The sequence below is a fragment of the Electrona antarctica genome, assembly GCF_951216825.1.
Source record: "Electrona antarctica genome assembly, chromosome: 22".
In the NCBI taxonomy this organism is placed as follows: domain Eukaryota; kingdom Metazoa; phylum Chordata; class Actinopteri; order Myctophiformes; family Myctophidae; genus Electrona; species Electrona antarctica.
Window position 1 is genome coordinate 21,979,136 of NC_136805.1, and position 13,554 is coordinate 21,992,689.

The 13,554-nt window shown below is 44.1% G+C and overlaps 2 protein-coding genes across 2 annotated transcripts in view; one reads left to right on the forward strand and one right to left on the reverse strand.

Annotated features, from left to right (window-relative positions):
* Positions 1–1,271: 1,271 nt before the first annotated feature.
* Positions 1,272–13,554, reverse strand: part of ift140 (intraflagellar transport 140 homolog (Chlamydomonas)) — a 37,892-nt gene continuing 25,609 nt past the window's right edge. Inside the window, exons 19-30 of the mRNA XM_079492145.1 lie at positions 9,318–9,495; positions 7,744–7,934; positions 7,531–7,626; positions 7,268–7,400; positions 6,734–6,877; positions 6,037–6,165; positions 5,248–5,430; positions 4,220–4,426; positions 3,727–3,939; positions 3,267–3,433; positions 2,687–2,828; positions 1,272–2,580 (exon numbers count right to left, since the gene is read on the reverse strand). Coding sequence (XP_079348271.1) covers positions 2,368–2,580; positions 2,687–2,828; positions 3,267–3,433; positions 3,727–3,939; positions 4,220–4,426; positions 5,248–5,430; positions 6,037–6,165; positions 6,734–6,877; positions 7,268–7,400; positions 7,531–7,626; positions 7,744–7,934; positions 9,318–9,495 — 1,996 coding nt within the window. The 3' untranslated portion in view covers positions 1,272–2,367. The remainder of the gene's footprint in view (positions 2,581–2,686; positions 2,829–3,266; positions 3,434–3,726; positions 3,940–4,219; positions 4,427–5,247; positions 5,431–6,036; positions 6,166–6,733; positions 6,878–7,267; positions 7,401–7,530; positions 7,627–7,743; positions 7,935–9,317; positions 9,496–13,554) is intronic.
* Positions 11,897–13,554, forward strand: part of tmem204 (transmembrane protein 204) — a 10,810-nt gene continuing 9,152 nt past the window's right edge. Inside the window, exons 1-2 of the mRNA XM_079492717.1 lie at positions 11,897–12,437; positions 13,137–13,292. Of these exons, the coding sequence (XP_079348843.1) occupies positions 12,161–12,437; positions 13,137–13,292 (433 nt within the window). The 5' untranslated portion in view covers positions 11,897–12,160. The remainder of the gene's footprint in view (positions 12,438–13,136; positions 13,293–13,554) is intronic.

A 13,554-nucleotide genomic window follows, 5' to 3' on the forward strand; every position in this document is an offset into this window, starting at 1 on the left:
AAGCGTTTTAACAGCCAGGGCCCTTAGTTAAGGGATAGCCTTTAGTGCAGTCAATGTATGGTGTGTTGTCTTTAGTTGTGCTTTAAGTTACCATTGTTTTTGTACATCTATTTTCCACAGTCTTATTTATTGGAAAGGCCTTCATTTTTGAGAGAAATAAAGAATCAGAAAACCGGTAATCCTGGCCTAGGCCACTCGGCCAACTCTACAATGATGACCATAATTTATGCATATCAGAGTCTAGTTGTCAGACGAGACATATGCTTCAGCAAAGATAGCCAGAGTACCAAATGACGAAGACCTGGCGTGAAGGATATGGATGTTCTTGATGGCAATTTGGGTTCTACTGTACTTGCTGCTCTCAGTATTGTCAAAATGTTTTTAAACTTTCTACTTTTCTCTATTTTTATACAATCGTCAAATCATGTAAATAATTCTTGGCATTGCCTTAATCATGTGAATCATGTATATAATCAGAATCATGTGTACAATCAGAATTGAGATGTTAATCATGTTCTATCACATGTATATGTATTGGTGCCACCCCAGGTCACCAGATGGGGCTAATAGCCTTTTGTTCACACAATGTATAAGACATCATGTCCTGTTATCTCGTCTATACTTGACAAAGACCGTGAGGTCGAAACGTCGTATTTTCTGCCTGTCTGTCGCTAAATAAAGTTTGGAGCCCCTGCTTTCTTTTTATGAATCCTGTACTGGCCATATATGGAGCGTGTCTTGAGTGTAGACCTACCCAGCCCTGTAGACCTACCCTTGATGAGGTCAGATCAACATATGGAATGTCAGAACAGGTCAGCTCCATATATGGAGATCTGGGTGGGAGCGTGTCTTGTGTGTACAGAGTTTGATGAGGTCAGATCAACATATGGAATGTCAGAACAGGTAAGGTGGCAGCGGGGGCAGTGTCTTGAGTGTACAGGGTTTGATGAGGGTCCAGGTAGGGCCGGGGCTTAATTTTTGGGCCTGTTGAGAACTCTAGTTTTCGCCGGCTGCCGGACGCGGCTGCATGAATAACTTTGGGACGGGCCCGTCTTAGAGTTTGAATGGACAGGTATCAGTAATAACTTTGGGGCGGGCCCGTCAGTTTGAATGGACAGGTATCAGTAATAACTTTGGGGCGGGCACGTCAGTTTGAATGGACAGGTATCAGTCGGAAGGTAGACATCAAAGAGGAAGGACGGGTGGGGAAGGATCAACATATAGAATGAGAAACAAATAAGTTTATTTTATTTCATTTCAAAATCTTTATACAATAGGATTTTGTAAAACTATGTTTTGAATACAAAAACCATGTGGTGTACAATCATTTTTAAAGAAATATATCTTTTCTCATTCTCACTTTAATATAGGGTCAACTAACTCCAAATCCAGTTGCTCATCGTAGCCACAATCTGAAAGAAATAAAGGACAGACTAATATCGCATGCTATAAATGGCACTGCATATCTCTGTTTCTGGATTCCTTGACACCATCTAACCTTGGCTTGACTTACCCCATTCTCTTGAGTTTTGCTGTAGGCTTTCTGTAAAGACGTTTGTAATGTTTTGATAATAATAAATACATTCATTATCATTCTTCCTACACAACATTTTGAAAAAATCTTGAAAGTTTTGTGGAAACCTTGAGCAAATGCACAAACTCATTCTATCTCATATGTTTAGTATAAATGCAACATTATCAAAAGCAAAATATTTCATAGAAATCGTTCGTCCCCCCCCCCCTTTTTATAGATGAATAATTTGTTGAGTTCATAAATACAAAAATATATACATTCTTCAAACACCATTTGGGGGGAACATCAAATATGAATTTCAGCTGCAAAGAAGGAAAATATTCAGCATTATAGACCCAAGTCTGCTTAAGGCAAGCAGCAGGCTTTAAAACATAACTGAATAGTTGCATGAAATCAAATAGCTACATTTCCTTCTTCTAGATACAAAATATGTGGGCTTAACTTGTTCTTTACACATACTGTAGAAAATGTTTGTTAATACAAAATATATCTATGAAAAATGTATGGCTCTGATTAGCCTGTTGAGCCTTGTGGGATGGTGTTTAGCGTCATTTGAAGCTGGTTATTAAAAAAGGTTATTGGGATCCCTGGTGGCACACCTGGTAAGAGTGCATACCACATAAATAAGGCTATAGTCGTTTGCTCAGGTTTTAATATGACCCAAGGCTCTTCACTGCATGTCATCCCCAGGACATGTGTGAGAGACATCTCTATCAATGTCGGTATACAAAAATAAAGCGGACATTTGTCAAATATAATCATAAAAAAGACCTTAGCTAGTAGCTGTGATTTTGTACCAGCCACAGTGCTGCTGGTGTAATACTGTCTGTGAGTCAATTGCCTTGGTGAGACTCCAACGCTTCATCCTCCTCCACTTCGTCCTCTTCTCCTCCACTGTCCCTGCGATCCGCCCGTCCAGGAAGGTGTCCCCGTCCCATGGGTAACCCCACCGCCCGCTGCAACCCATCCAGGCTGGCCTGGGTGACGTAGAAACTCACATCCAGTGAGGGCAGCAGCTTCTGCAGTTCTTCAAGCTTACGGTAAGCCTGGAGATCACAGAGGGGGAAAGAGTATTGGAACTTACTGTACGCCTTTGACCACTCGAAGTGGGCTGGATTAATTTAGTCTCAATATCTATTCTGACAGACTCACGACTTGGAAGCTGCCTTGCTGACAGTGATGCTCCACCAGAAAGCCATATGCGTCTCCTATCCGGACAGCTGGGTCCAACTCCGCCTCTTCCAGCAAGGCCTCACACAGGCGTACCGCCTCACCTGGGTCCTCCTCATACAATCTGGAGATAACCAGAAAAATAAATAAAATACAACTCGCAGAGTCCATGAGTAACTGGGTTGATTGAGGCCACTGCTTTCACTTTTACGCATTTACTTCTGGTCTCAATCTATTAATTTTCTCCTTACTATCTTTGGATTTAAGGAGAAATCCTATGTCCAGCTTTTGGTGTATGTGCACAAATTTGTCCTACACAAACATTAAATCCCATTGACAATGTATGGACAATTTTGAGTGTTTGTGTAAACACAAACATTGAAGATGAAGGTGAGGACGCAAATTCTGATTGGCCGGAATAATGATGCACGATGATAAGATCGCCCCTCAATTCACATGGGTGTGATTTTTTTTACTAGCTTTGGATTGGTAGTAATTATCCGTAAAGAGAGTAAAGACATTTACAGTGATGAAACAAGGCTGAAATAAGTTATATTCTCACCTGCGAACCTGGACAAACTTCTTGATCAGGGTGATTTTGTGCTGCAAGTCAACCATTCGTGCTTCCTGTTCTCCAGGGTTACGACCCTTGGCTTTAGAAAAACACTTATAAGCCTCCGTCAGAGCACCAAGTGCCTTCTCATAATTTTGATAATCATCAATCTCAACCTGGTTGAAGGTGAACAAAAGAAAACATTCTTATTTTTAATTTATTTCTCAAGCATGTATACAACTCATTATTTTAAGTGCTTTCTATACTAGATTTAACTAAACCTGGTAGGAGTATTATGTACAATATAAACTATTACAAAGGATCACAACATGCTGCTCCTGCAAGGAAAAACGTCATTTCCTGTTTATGTGTTAGAAGAGGACACAAAACAAGAGGCAGATGTTGGGAAAGGGTTCTTTAAAATAAACAGGCACTTGAATAATCCGTCCTGAATACGACGCTGTCCCACCTGAGCACAGGCTTCATAGAAGCCAGCTAGCAGCTCCGGTGCCCTGCCTTTGGTGTAGTAACCAATGATGTTCTTCATGATGTCTGGGTTCTTGCGCCAGTCCAGAGACTGCAGGTAGTTGGCCGCCATGATGTAGATTTCCTTCTGACGAGACACCCCGGCAAAGAACATGATCTTCTCGGTGTCGCCTGACTTCAGAAGAGCCCTCATGGCCTGTTACAAATTAAATAAGAAATATTTATGGTGTTTGTACCTGGTATATATTTATACCGTGTATGTGTGTGTGTGTGTGTGTGTGTGTGTGTGTGCGCACATACGCAGCTTAAAAATGTTACACATGAATGCTATGTCGAATTTAATACATTTAATAGGCTATCGATTGCTTTAGTTAAGCGCAACCTTTTTTATGTTGGAAAGGGCGCTAATGTACCACAGGTGGAGAGACACCTTTGCACACCTTTCTACTGGTATTCACCACACGACACCATCTAACCTTGAGCTTGTTGCCAGCCTGCGTGTATTTCTTGGTGGCCAGATGGTAATTGCCCTGGCGCATGCAGCAGTCAGCTATCCTCTCCAGCAGGTCCTTGCGGGCGTCTTCGGACAAGTCTTTGGACTCTTTGGTTACGGTCATGTTCTCTGCCAGCTCCTCTGTGATGGTCAGATTCTGGTCCACACACAGCTGCAGGGCTTCGTGATACTGACATGGCACACACATACACACACATAAATACATACCGTATTCGTGCATGTGTGCACGACAACACAAGGTTCAAGGTTGTACTTTATCGTTACATCACATCACTAACAGAGACAGAGATACAGACATGACTGAAGTTGTATGTATGCATACTCACAACCACAAGTGCATTATACAGCTTAATAACAACAATTTATTATAGAGTATTTGTTCAGAAACAGGGGTCTCCCTGTCTCTCCAGTTTTCCGTAAACAGGAAATACATTTTCAGGTCAGTATACCAATTTCATCCAATTAGGAGAGAGAACACATACGGGCTACACAGGATAAATACATGAAATAGGAAGTGATGAAACAAAGAATGAGCAGACAAAATTGGAATAATATACATTTTAAGCTAATGAAGGGGTTTTATTTCCTTAGTGGATGAAATTGGTGACCCACATGAAAATGTATCTTCTGTTTATTAAAGAGCTGGAGAGATGGGGGGGGACACCACTTTTATTGAACAAACACTAAACAAATGATTGGCTTTAACATATTAACAAAATAAATTACATTTGTTGTGTAATCTTTTATTTATAGTAATATGGTTTACTTTATGACTTTAGAGTAGACCATTTTTGAATTTGCCGTTTGAATTTGCATATGGCTATTTTATATTTACTTTATTTATATTCTACCACTTTATATTTTAGAATTACGTTTGTGCGCGCACACACACACACACACACACACACACACACACACACACACACACACACACACACACACACACACACACACACACACACACACACACACACACACACACACACACACCTTTTTGGCTGCCAACAGTAGCTCCACAGCCTTCATGTATTGGTCATGCTTAATGAAGAAGTCCGAGCATCGTGCCAGGAGAGCCGGGTCGGAGTTCTCATTGAGGTCCTCAGCTATAAACTGCAGTGCTGAGAACTGCTCCGTGGCGAAGGCCAACTCCAGTGCCTTGGACACATGACCAGCCTAAAACAGAAAAGAGGCATGTAAATCCAAACCAGCCAATTTGTTTTCGTTTGGATTGTAGTTTAAAAATCACACCCGTGTGAACTGAGTGGTGTAATATAGCCTGTCTGACGTAATGAAATCATGTCTGACGTAATGAAATCACACCCGGGTGAACAGGGTGAACATAGCAACCATGCTCATTTTTTCTGCACAGACTAACAAAGCCAGTTGTAGGAGTGGTTTACACCACTCAATAAAATCATGTCTGACGTAATGAAATCACACCCGGGTGAACAGGGTGAACATAGCAACCATGCTCGTTTTTTCTGCACTAACAAAGCCAGTTGTAGGAGTGGTTTACACCACTCAAAAAGAATATGCATACAAGAATCATAGGCAGAACCACAACATTTACCATTTACAGCATTCTGTTTTTAATATTTAGATAATGCTGAGAACTGAACTATGACTGTATCCTTAATTTTGTTTGTAAGTTCTTAGGTGTATTTAGGTGGTTTTGTTGAGCCGGTCATCTATCACCCCCTTGTGGCAGGATTAAGAATGCATGCATTTCTGACTGAACCATTGAAGGACACAAAAACATGGCAGAGCATTGTGACACACCTTATGGTAGAGTGCAACCGCCCGGTCCATGTGGTCACCTTTCTCTTCATAGTAACATGCTGCCTCCATCATGTCCTCTGGGTTACTGAGCAGAGCCAGGTTCATCAGCTGGTCGTCCAGGCCATTTTCCTGCTCACACAAAGTAACAATTACATAGTATATTAGCAGATTGGTTGCCAAGAAACACACAGATGCAGAAAGACACAGATGCAGGAAAGCGAGCATAAAGGGATATCTCACTTTCAAACATGTTTGGGGTCATCTTGACGTCTACTCAGGCTTTTGTGAGCACCCCAGATATTTTTTAAGTTGCTTGTTTCAGTATTTAGATATTTTATATACATTTTATCAGACACAACCCCTTCCTATACAAATGCAGTTTAACTGCAAACTCCATTTTAATTATGACAGATTCATCTGGTGACAAAGTAACACTTTGTAATTTGGGTTTGTATAGGGAGGGGGAGTGTCATATAAAATAAATATAAAATATCTAAATACTTAATCAAGCAACTTGATGTTCACAAAAGCCTGAGTATACTTTAAAGAGTTGGATGGGATGATTATATAATATATCTGTGAGTAGTCAAGAGATATCATGGTCAAATAATAACAGCATACCTATGCAAATACTGTACATCTAGATGTTGTGTCGACGTTACGGCATATATTAGCTAGTAGATGCACGGTAGTGTACCTTGCAGAGCCGTATGGCGTTGTTGTAGGCCTGGGCTCGTGTGTAGAAGTGGACCGCCTGTCTGATCTCATCATGACCCTCGTACTGTCTGGCCAGGTGGTACGAAGCAGCCCTGTTGCCCGTGTCATTGGCTATCTCAGATGCCTGGCAAATAAGTGGTAGGCCATCATCACACCATTGTGTCATCACATACAGTGATGCATTAAACATCACTGCATACTTGTATACTCGAAATCGAGATCGAGACAGAGTCAAGACAACATGGAAGCATTTCATATCTCAACCTTTCAGTTCAGTATTATTTACACACAATGCAGAACTCAAACGAGCAGCAGAACATCATCTTTCAAAAGTATTAAATGCATTTGTAGCATTGCGCGGAAGCGGGGATTGAACCCGGGCCTCCCACTCGCCAGACCAACACGCAACCTGTCGTGCCAATAGGGCTGAGCCGGATTGGCAGGGCTGTTGCGGGCTGGGTCTTGGCTGGGGGCTACACATTCAACACCTTAGAATCTTCCCCCAGTGAGTCACCTTCTGAATGTTCCCCACATAGCAGTGAACTCGGACCAAGGAGAGGTAATCTTGGGCACTCTCATAGTAACGCAGTGCTGAAGTCATGTCTGACTGGCTTTCAAGGTACTGGGCCCACCACTTGTAGACGTTCCTGGATTGATGGGAGACATCATTCGGTTTTATACATTTCATTCATAATATAAAGATTAATCACCTGACCATTTGAATCATAACGTAAATTAAGGATTGCACCAATGTGTCTCTAGCGTTCCCAGACATACTTGTCCTTCATTTTGTTCACGTAGATTTCCAGAGACAACGCGTCTTCCTGGAGCATCCTGGGTACCTCAAACCTGTGGGTATCCGACTTCTCATAGCTGAAACAGATAAACCCATACTCACAGTTGGACAACCCTCCAATTACAACCATAGTCAACCAACACCAGGCAGGCTACTGTAGCAATACCATAGCACTTAATGATGATGGGTCTTACAATGTGAGGGCCAGGCTTTTGTCACCCATGGACTCCAGGTGTTTGGCATAGTTGTAATAGGTGGTGCGCAGATGGATGCGGTCATGGTTTTCGGCTGTCTCCACAGCCTGCGGCCACTGGCCAGAAGCCTGGTAGAATTTGTTGAGGAGGTCGTATCGCTGGCAGCTCTTATACAGCTTCTCTGCGTCGTCCTATCAAGTTATAGGAAAAACGGCTTTATATGACAACATGTGGAAATAAAAAAAAGGAATGCGTTGTTTGTAGGCAACTTTTGTAAGTTTTGATTCTATAGATTGATTTTTATTTTATTAGATGTTCTCTGATTCCTGTGTTAGCTTGTCCATGCTTTCTCTTTCATACACGGATGTTTTTGTCTGCATTAACCTGAACCCATGGAACCTGTGTGTGTGTGCGACTGTGCGTGTGCGTGCGTCTGCCCCAGACATAAAATAAAACTTGCCGTGTGCGTCTGTGTGGTTTTTGCCTATTGAGGATTCTGTTGGACCAGCAGTTATCGAACCAAACCAGATGTGTATCTGTCAGTCTGTCAATCTCTGTGTCACTGAATCTCTGTGGGGGGTGTAGGCATCGGCTGTCTTGATTGGCCCAACCCAACTCATCTGCCTCATAGATTAGCCAATCTGTCAAATTTGTGTCGTGCACCAATATAAGTCAAAATGGTAGCGTGCACATTAGAATTAAGTTGCCATGTTGTCAATTATGTGATAAAAAAAGAAATTGTACAAACCCCGATCTAAGAACTATTCAGTTAAAAATAAAAAATAAACGTTTAAATAGACAATCTGTCTTAGATTAACACAAATAGTACTAAAGTCACCAATTAAAGTAACTTTAGAATGAGAGGGATATGAAAAACAAACACTACACATTACATTACACAGTCATAAGGGACTGAAATTTGGGTTGGCAGAAGAGGACAATAATAATGCTTTATTTTGCATTTACTGGTTGGTAACTTGGTACTGTAGCTGTTACAGTATATTGACTATCGTAGTGTAGCACCAGCATGGCACAACACTTTGGTTACTCGCAGAGCTTTGTCAGAGACTACACCACCATATCGCCCCTTAAATGGTCATCCTTGACCCCGTTATACTGAATAACCCACGCTTTTGACATGATGTGTAAATTTCGCATGGGACAACATACTACTAAGCTGACTGTAGTACATTGTGTGGTCCCCATTAGTCATTATTAGTTTGCAGAGTCGGAGTGTATCAGTTGGTAATGGGCTATATGCACACAGAATAACTCATCCTACTTCCGGGCCGCTTCCCTACTTCCTTCACAGGTGTTACCGATGATACTAATTAAGGCTCTGCTCCATTTAGTGTGCAGTGGTTCTCAAAAGGACCCCCATAACACACCTGTACGGGGCCATTTGGAACTCACTCAAGGACACGTTGAGACCTACTGGTGTAGCAGAGTGTTTCCAGTGAGCCAACATGCACAATAGCAGCACCAAAGTTGAACAGAGACTTCATTAGTATCAGCGGTAACACCAGATTATACTCAAAACATTGCGTCACTGGAAGCTAATTCATTGGTCTTACCAGCATGCCAAGCTGCATGGCCAATACTGCCACTTGTGCCTCCAGTTCAGGCTCAGCCTGAGCCTCCCTCAGTGAGCGTGCCACCCTGGCATTACCCATATTCCCCAGACAGACTCGTGCCACATCCAGCCGGCGGTTCTTCACACACATTCGTGCCATGTTTTCCCATACCGCCTCACTAGAGAGAAGAGAAAAGATACAACATGCAAGGTCTTGATTGTACTTTGTTTGTTGTGGGTGGGTCTCATTACATTTAAAAAGTATTGTGAATTTGGCAGAAACAAGCAAAGAATTCTGCAGAACACTGCTCAGATCCATTCCATTACTTATCCTATCACTATTTTCTTCATGTTGTTCTACAAAGACACTTTAAAGTTCTCCTGCAGTTAATGGCCCTGAAAGCTTTCAGTGTGTGGTTATTGTACAAATAATTTGCTAATGAGAGAAGTGCCACTGTAGCAGGGATATTATCAAACATAAAAATGCAGATTTTATCATGTGCCTAGTCGTGCAGACATTAACTCCCCCAAATGTGATAGATAACCATAGCTGGTGGTTTTCACTGAGGCATGATCGGGCTCCTCATTTCAACATCAAAACACAACCACATGAATGTCCAACTAAAAACTTTTCACAGGCAAATGGGACCATGGAAATATAACAAGCCAAACTAGAGGAATGCTTTTCTTGTTGCCCCTGGTCCTCCCTCTGTCTCTCACTGACGTCAAACCCTTAACACTACCCCCGCCCCCCCCTTCTCTTCTGCCTCTATTTCAGATTCCACACCCATCTGGACTCTATTTGTGTCCCTCCTCCCTCCTCGTCTCCTTAGCTGATACAGATGTGGGCTGTTTATTAAAGTTGGGCAACAGGAAATTCCCCAAATCTTTGGGGGCCCTGGTAGTATGAGGGAACAGAGGCCAAATACATACAGAGAGAGAGAGAGAGAGAGAGAGAGAGAGCCCTTACACTGGAGATCAAGCTTGGCTTTCTATGGTGCAACTACCTCCATTTCACTTCTCTACTAAATCTACATCCTTCACAGCTAATCATGGACTGGAGTGGGACTGAGAGAAAGATGGAGACAGCTGACGTTATATACTCATGTTAACAACTTAAGCCATAAATATTTTGGAACATAAATATAGAAAGGGCCAATCTACAAGCTAACAAAGCGTCACTTGATCACATCACAATGCGTTGTGACTTGTGAGCATAGATCGTCTATTTTTAAATTGGCCAGATTGACGCCAGATTAACTGTGTTCAAATCAAGTGTTTTAAGGTGTATGGAAAAGATGTGAGATGAGAGAGAGGCTATTACACAGAACACACAATGACAAAGGCAAGATCTGGAGAGACGAAAAAGGAAAGACAGCCGAGGGAAGAGAAGAGAAAGAGGGGTCTACATATGAGCACCCCCCTTCCTATCCTCTTTAAGAGAAGAGAAAGAGGGTCTACATATGAGCACCCCCCTTCCTATGCTCTTTTCCTCTCAGGAAACGCATCCTGTTGCTAGTTGACCATGGCAGCCAGCAACACGTTTGTCGCACACGAGAGAAAGAAGCTTGAACGAATGGCTCTCTGGGGCTCCACAGAAAAAAATATGCATGCACGCGTGTGCACATGCGCGCACGCACGCGCACACGCACACGCACACGCACACGCACACGCACACACACACACACACACACACACACACACAGAGAGAAGGAGGTAGTAATGTGTGTCAAAGCATGCTGCAGCCACGGACAGATGTCCCTTGTGACACAAATGGCAGAATGCCCCCTCCCACTTCAACTTTGACCTGTGGTCCTCAGCTGTAGCAGTAGCAGTGCCGATTCCCACAGAGAAAGAGAGAGAGAGACAGAGAGAGTAAGAGGAGACATAGCGAGAGAGATAGTGAGAGAGACAGACACAGAGAGAGAGAGAGAGAGAGAGAGAGAGAGACAGACAGAGAGAGAGAGAGAGACAGAGACAGAGAGGGGGGCAGGGGAGAGAGAGAGGGAGGGCGGGGGAGTTTGCAGCAAGGCAGAGTTCTGTACACTTTGGTTGAAGCTTCAGTGAAGCCATCATCAGTGAGGCAGCCAACACACAGCTACAACACGAACTGGACCATCTGCATTGCTCTACTTCTCCAACCCTCCCCACCCTTTCAGCCCCACGCAGCATCTGAGAGACAAACAGAGAGAAAGAAATTACTACGCCTACACGCAGGACTGCAAACCAGTTGTGCACACACACACACACACCCCCACACACACACACACAGTGAGTGCAACAAGTTGAGTGCTGAGTGGAGAAGAGAGAAGCGGAGAGAGCACACAGCACCGGAGACATAAAAGGAAGGAGAACAACAAAGAGGAGAAGGAGAGTAAAGGGAACGGAGTGTGTCAGTGCAGGATAGTCAAGCTGCATCCAGGCGGAGACGGAGGAATGGACCCGAGTGTCTGTCGGATTAACCCCTGCGTGCCTGCAGTGCAGTCTGAGGAGGAGGGCTGACACCTCGCAGGGATGGCACCCAGCCCCTGCTGAATGAGGATGAACGGAGATGTCCTTTAGCTGAGTCTCAACGCAACGCACTCGCCATCCCGTCCCTCGCATCGGCTCCTGCTCAGCGTCCGCTGCTCACTGGAGGGGCAGGCGGAGGAGGCAGCCGCGGCGGTGGTGGTGGTGGTGGTGGTAGTAGTGGAGCAGGGGGAGGTAGACAGGACCCCGGAGGCCCCGTCGAGCGACACTCCCGCCCGCGGGGAGAGGCGGGGTGCCGAGCGGCAGGCCGGGGCGCAGGCGGGAGGGGGAGACGAGGGAGAGGGAGGGGGAGAGGTGGCCGGCGACAGGCGTCGCATGGCCGTTCAGCGGCTGGTGGTCGCGGCGGTGGCGGTGGCCATGCTGTCCCTGATCTTCAACAACGTGGCGTGTTTCACCCCCAGCTGGGTGCTGCAGAAACTGGAGGACGGGCGCAAACGCAGCGTGGGGCTCTGGAGGATGTGCCCCATCAGCGCGGGTCACGACGAACCCCCATCAGGGAGGAGGGGGCCAGGAGGGACGCAGAGGCAGTGTGAGAGTCTGGGCTGGGGCTCAGAGTTTGCGGGCCACCAGGAGTCCCGAAGCACCGTGAAACGTATGCTTATTTTACATTTCTCTATTTGTCAAGTGTGATAATAAATGGGATAACTGCAGTGTAACGTAGCCAATCCCATTGCAATTAGTCATTGAAGATGTACTAGTGACCAGATGTAGTAGTGACCAGATGTAGTAGTGACCAGATGTAGTAGTGACCGGCAGCAACATAGTGACATCTATATCAGCATGATGCCTGTATACAGCAGACAGCCATGTTATATATTGTGAATGTCAGGGGCTATCTCCTGCGAACCATTAGTCTGTATTGAGCTAATTTATGGCATGTACTGATAAGCTAGGACATGTTGGGCCCCACGGTTTCCTGGGGAGTCTCTCTAATGGCTGGCCAGACATCCATTATGATGAAACTGAGAACACAGAGGTCATGACAACAACATCTAATGGTTCTCCACTTTGTTCATCTAAACATTGGACCGATGGTACTAGTGTATATACAGTATATGAAAGGCAGAAACATGTATCTGTTTAAATGTTCTTATCATTATTGAGATACAATACAATTTGGGTAGATGTAAGAGATAACCATCATGTCCTATGTCATAGGACATGAATTATGAAGGACTTAATTGGTAAAACATTTTGATTTAGGGATGATCAGGGCAATATTGTGTTCATCAATCTAAACCCCCTCCACTATGCTGCCAATAACATGCAACTCTTCCCTTGGCCGCTCCAGTGCAGTTTGACATGATGCGGGCCTGTAACCTGATGGCCACAGTGGCCCTGACCGCTGGTCAGCTGATCTTCCTTCTGGGACTGATGGAGCTGCCCTTCGTTACCCAGGACTCTCAATGGTGGGAGGAGGCCATCGCCGCTCTCTTCCAGCTAGCCAGTGAGTACCACTGCTACTATACAAGGCCTCTGTTTGTTCAACATGCTTTCAGTCTGTACAAGAAGGATAGAACGGCACCTTACTACTGATTCAAAATAGTCAAGTAAGCTAAACAACATTTTTCCATCTACACCAAATCTCTTAATAGTTGATCTAGAAGCTCACAAAATGTCTCAATGCATTGTGAGTTTGTGCGATCTGATATTTTCACAGAATATTCGCATCAGAATACTAGGGTTTAACACGGATTGACAATTCCATA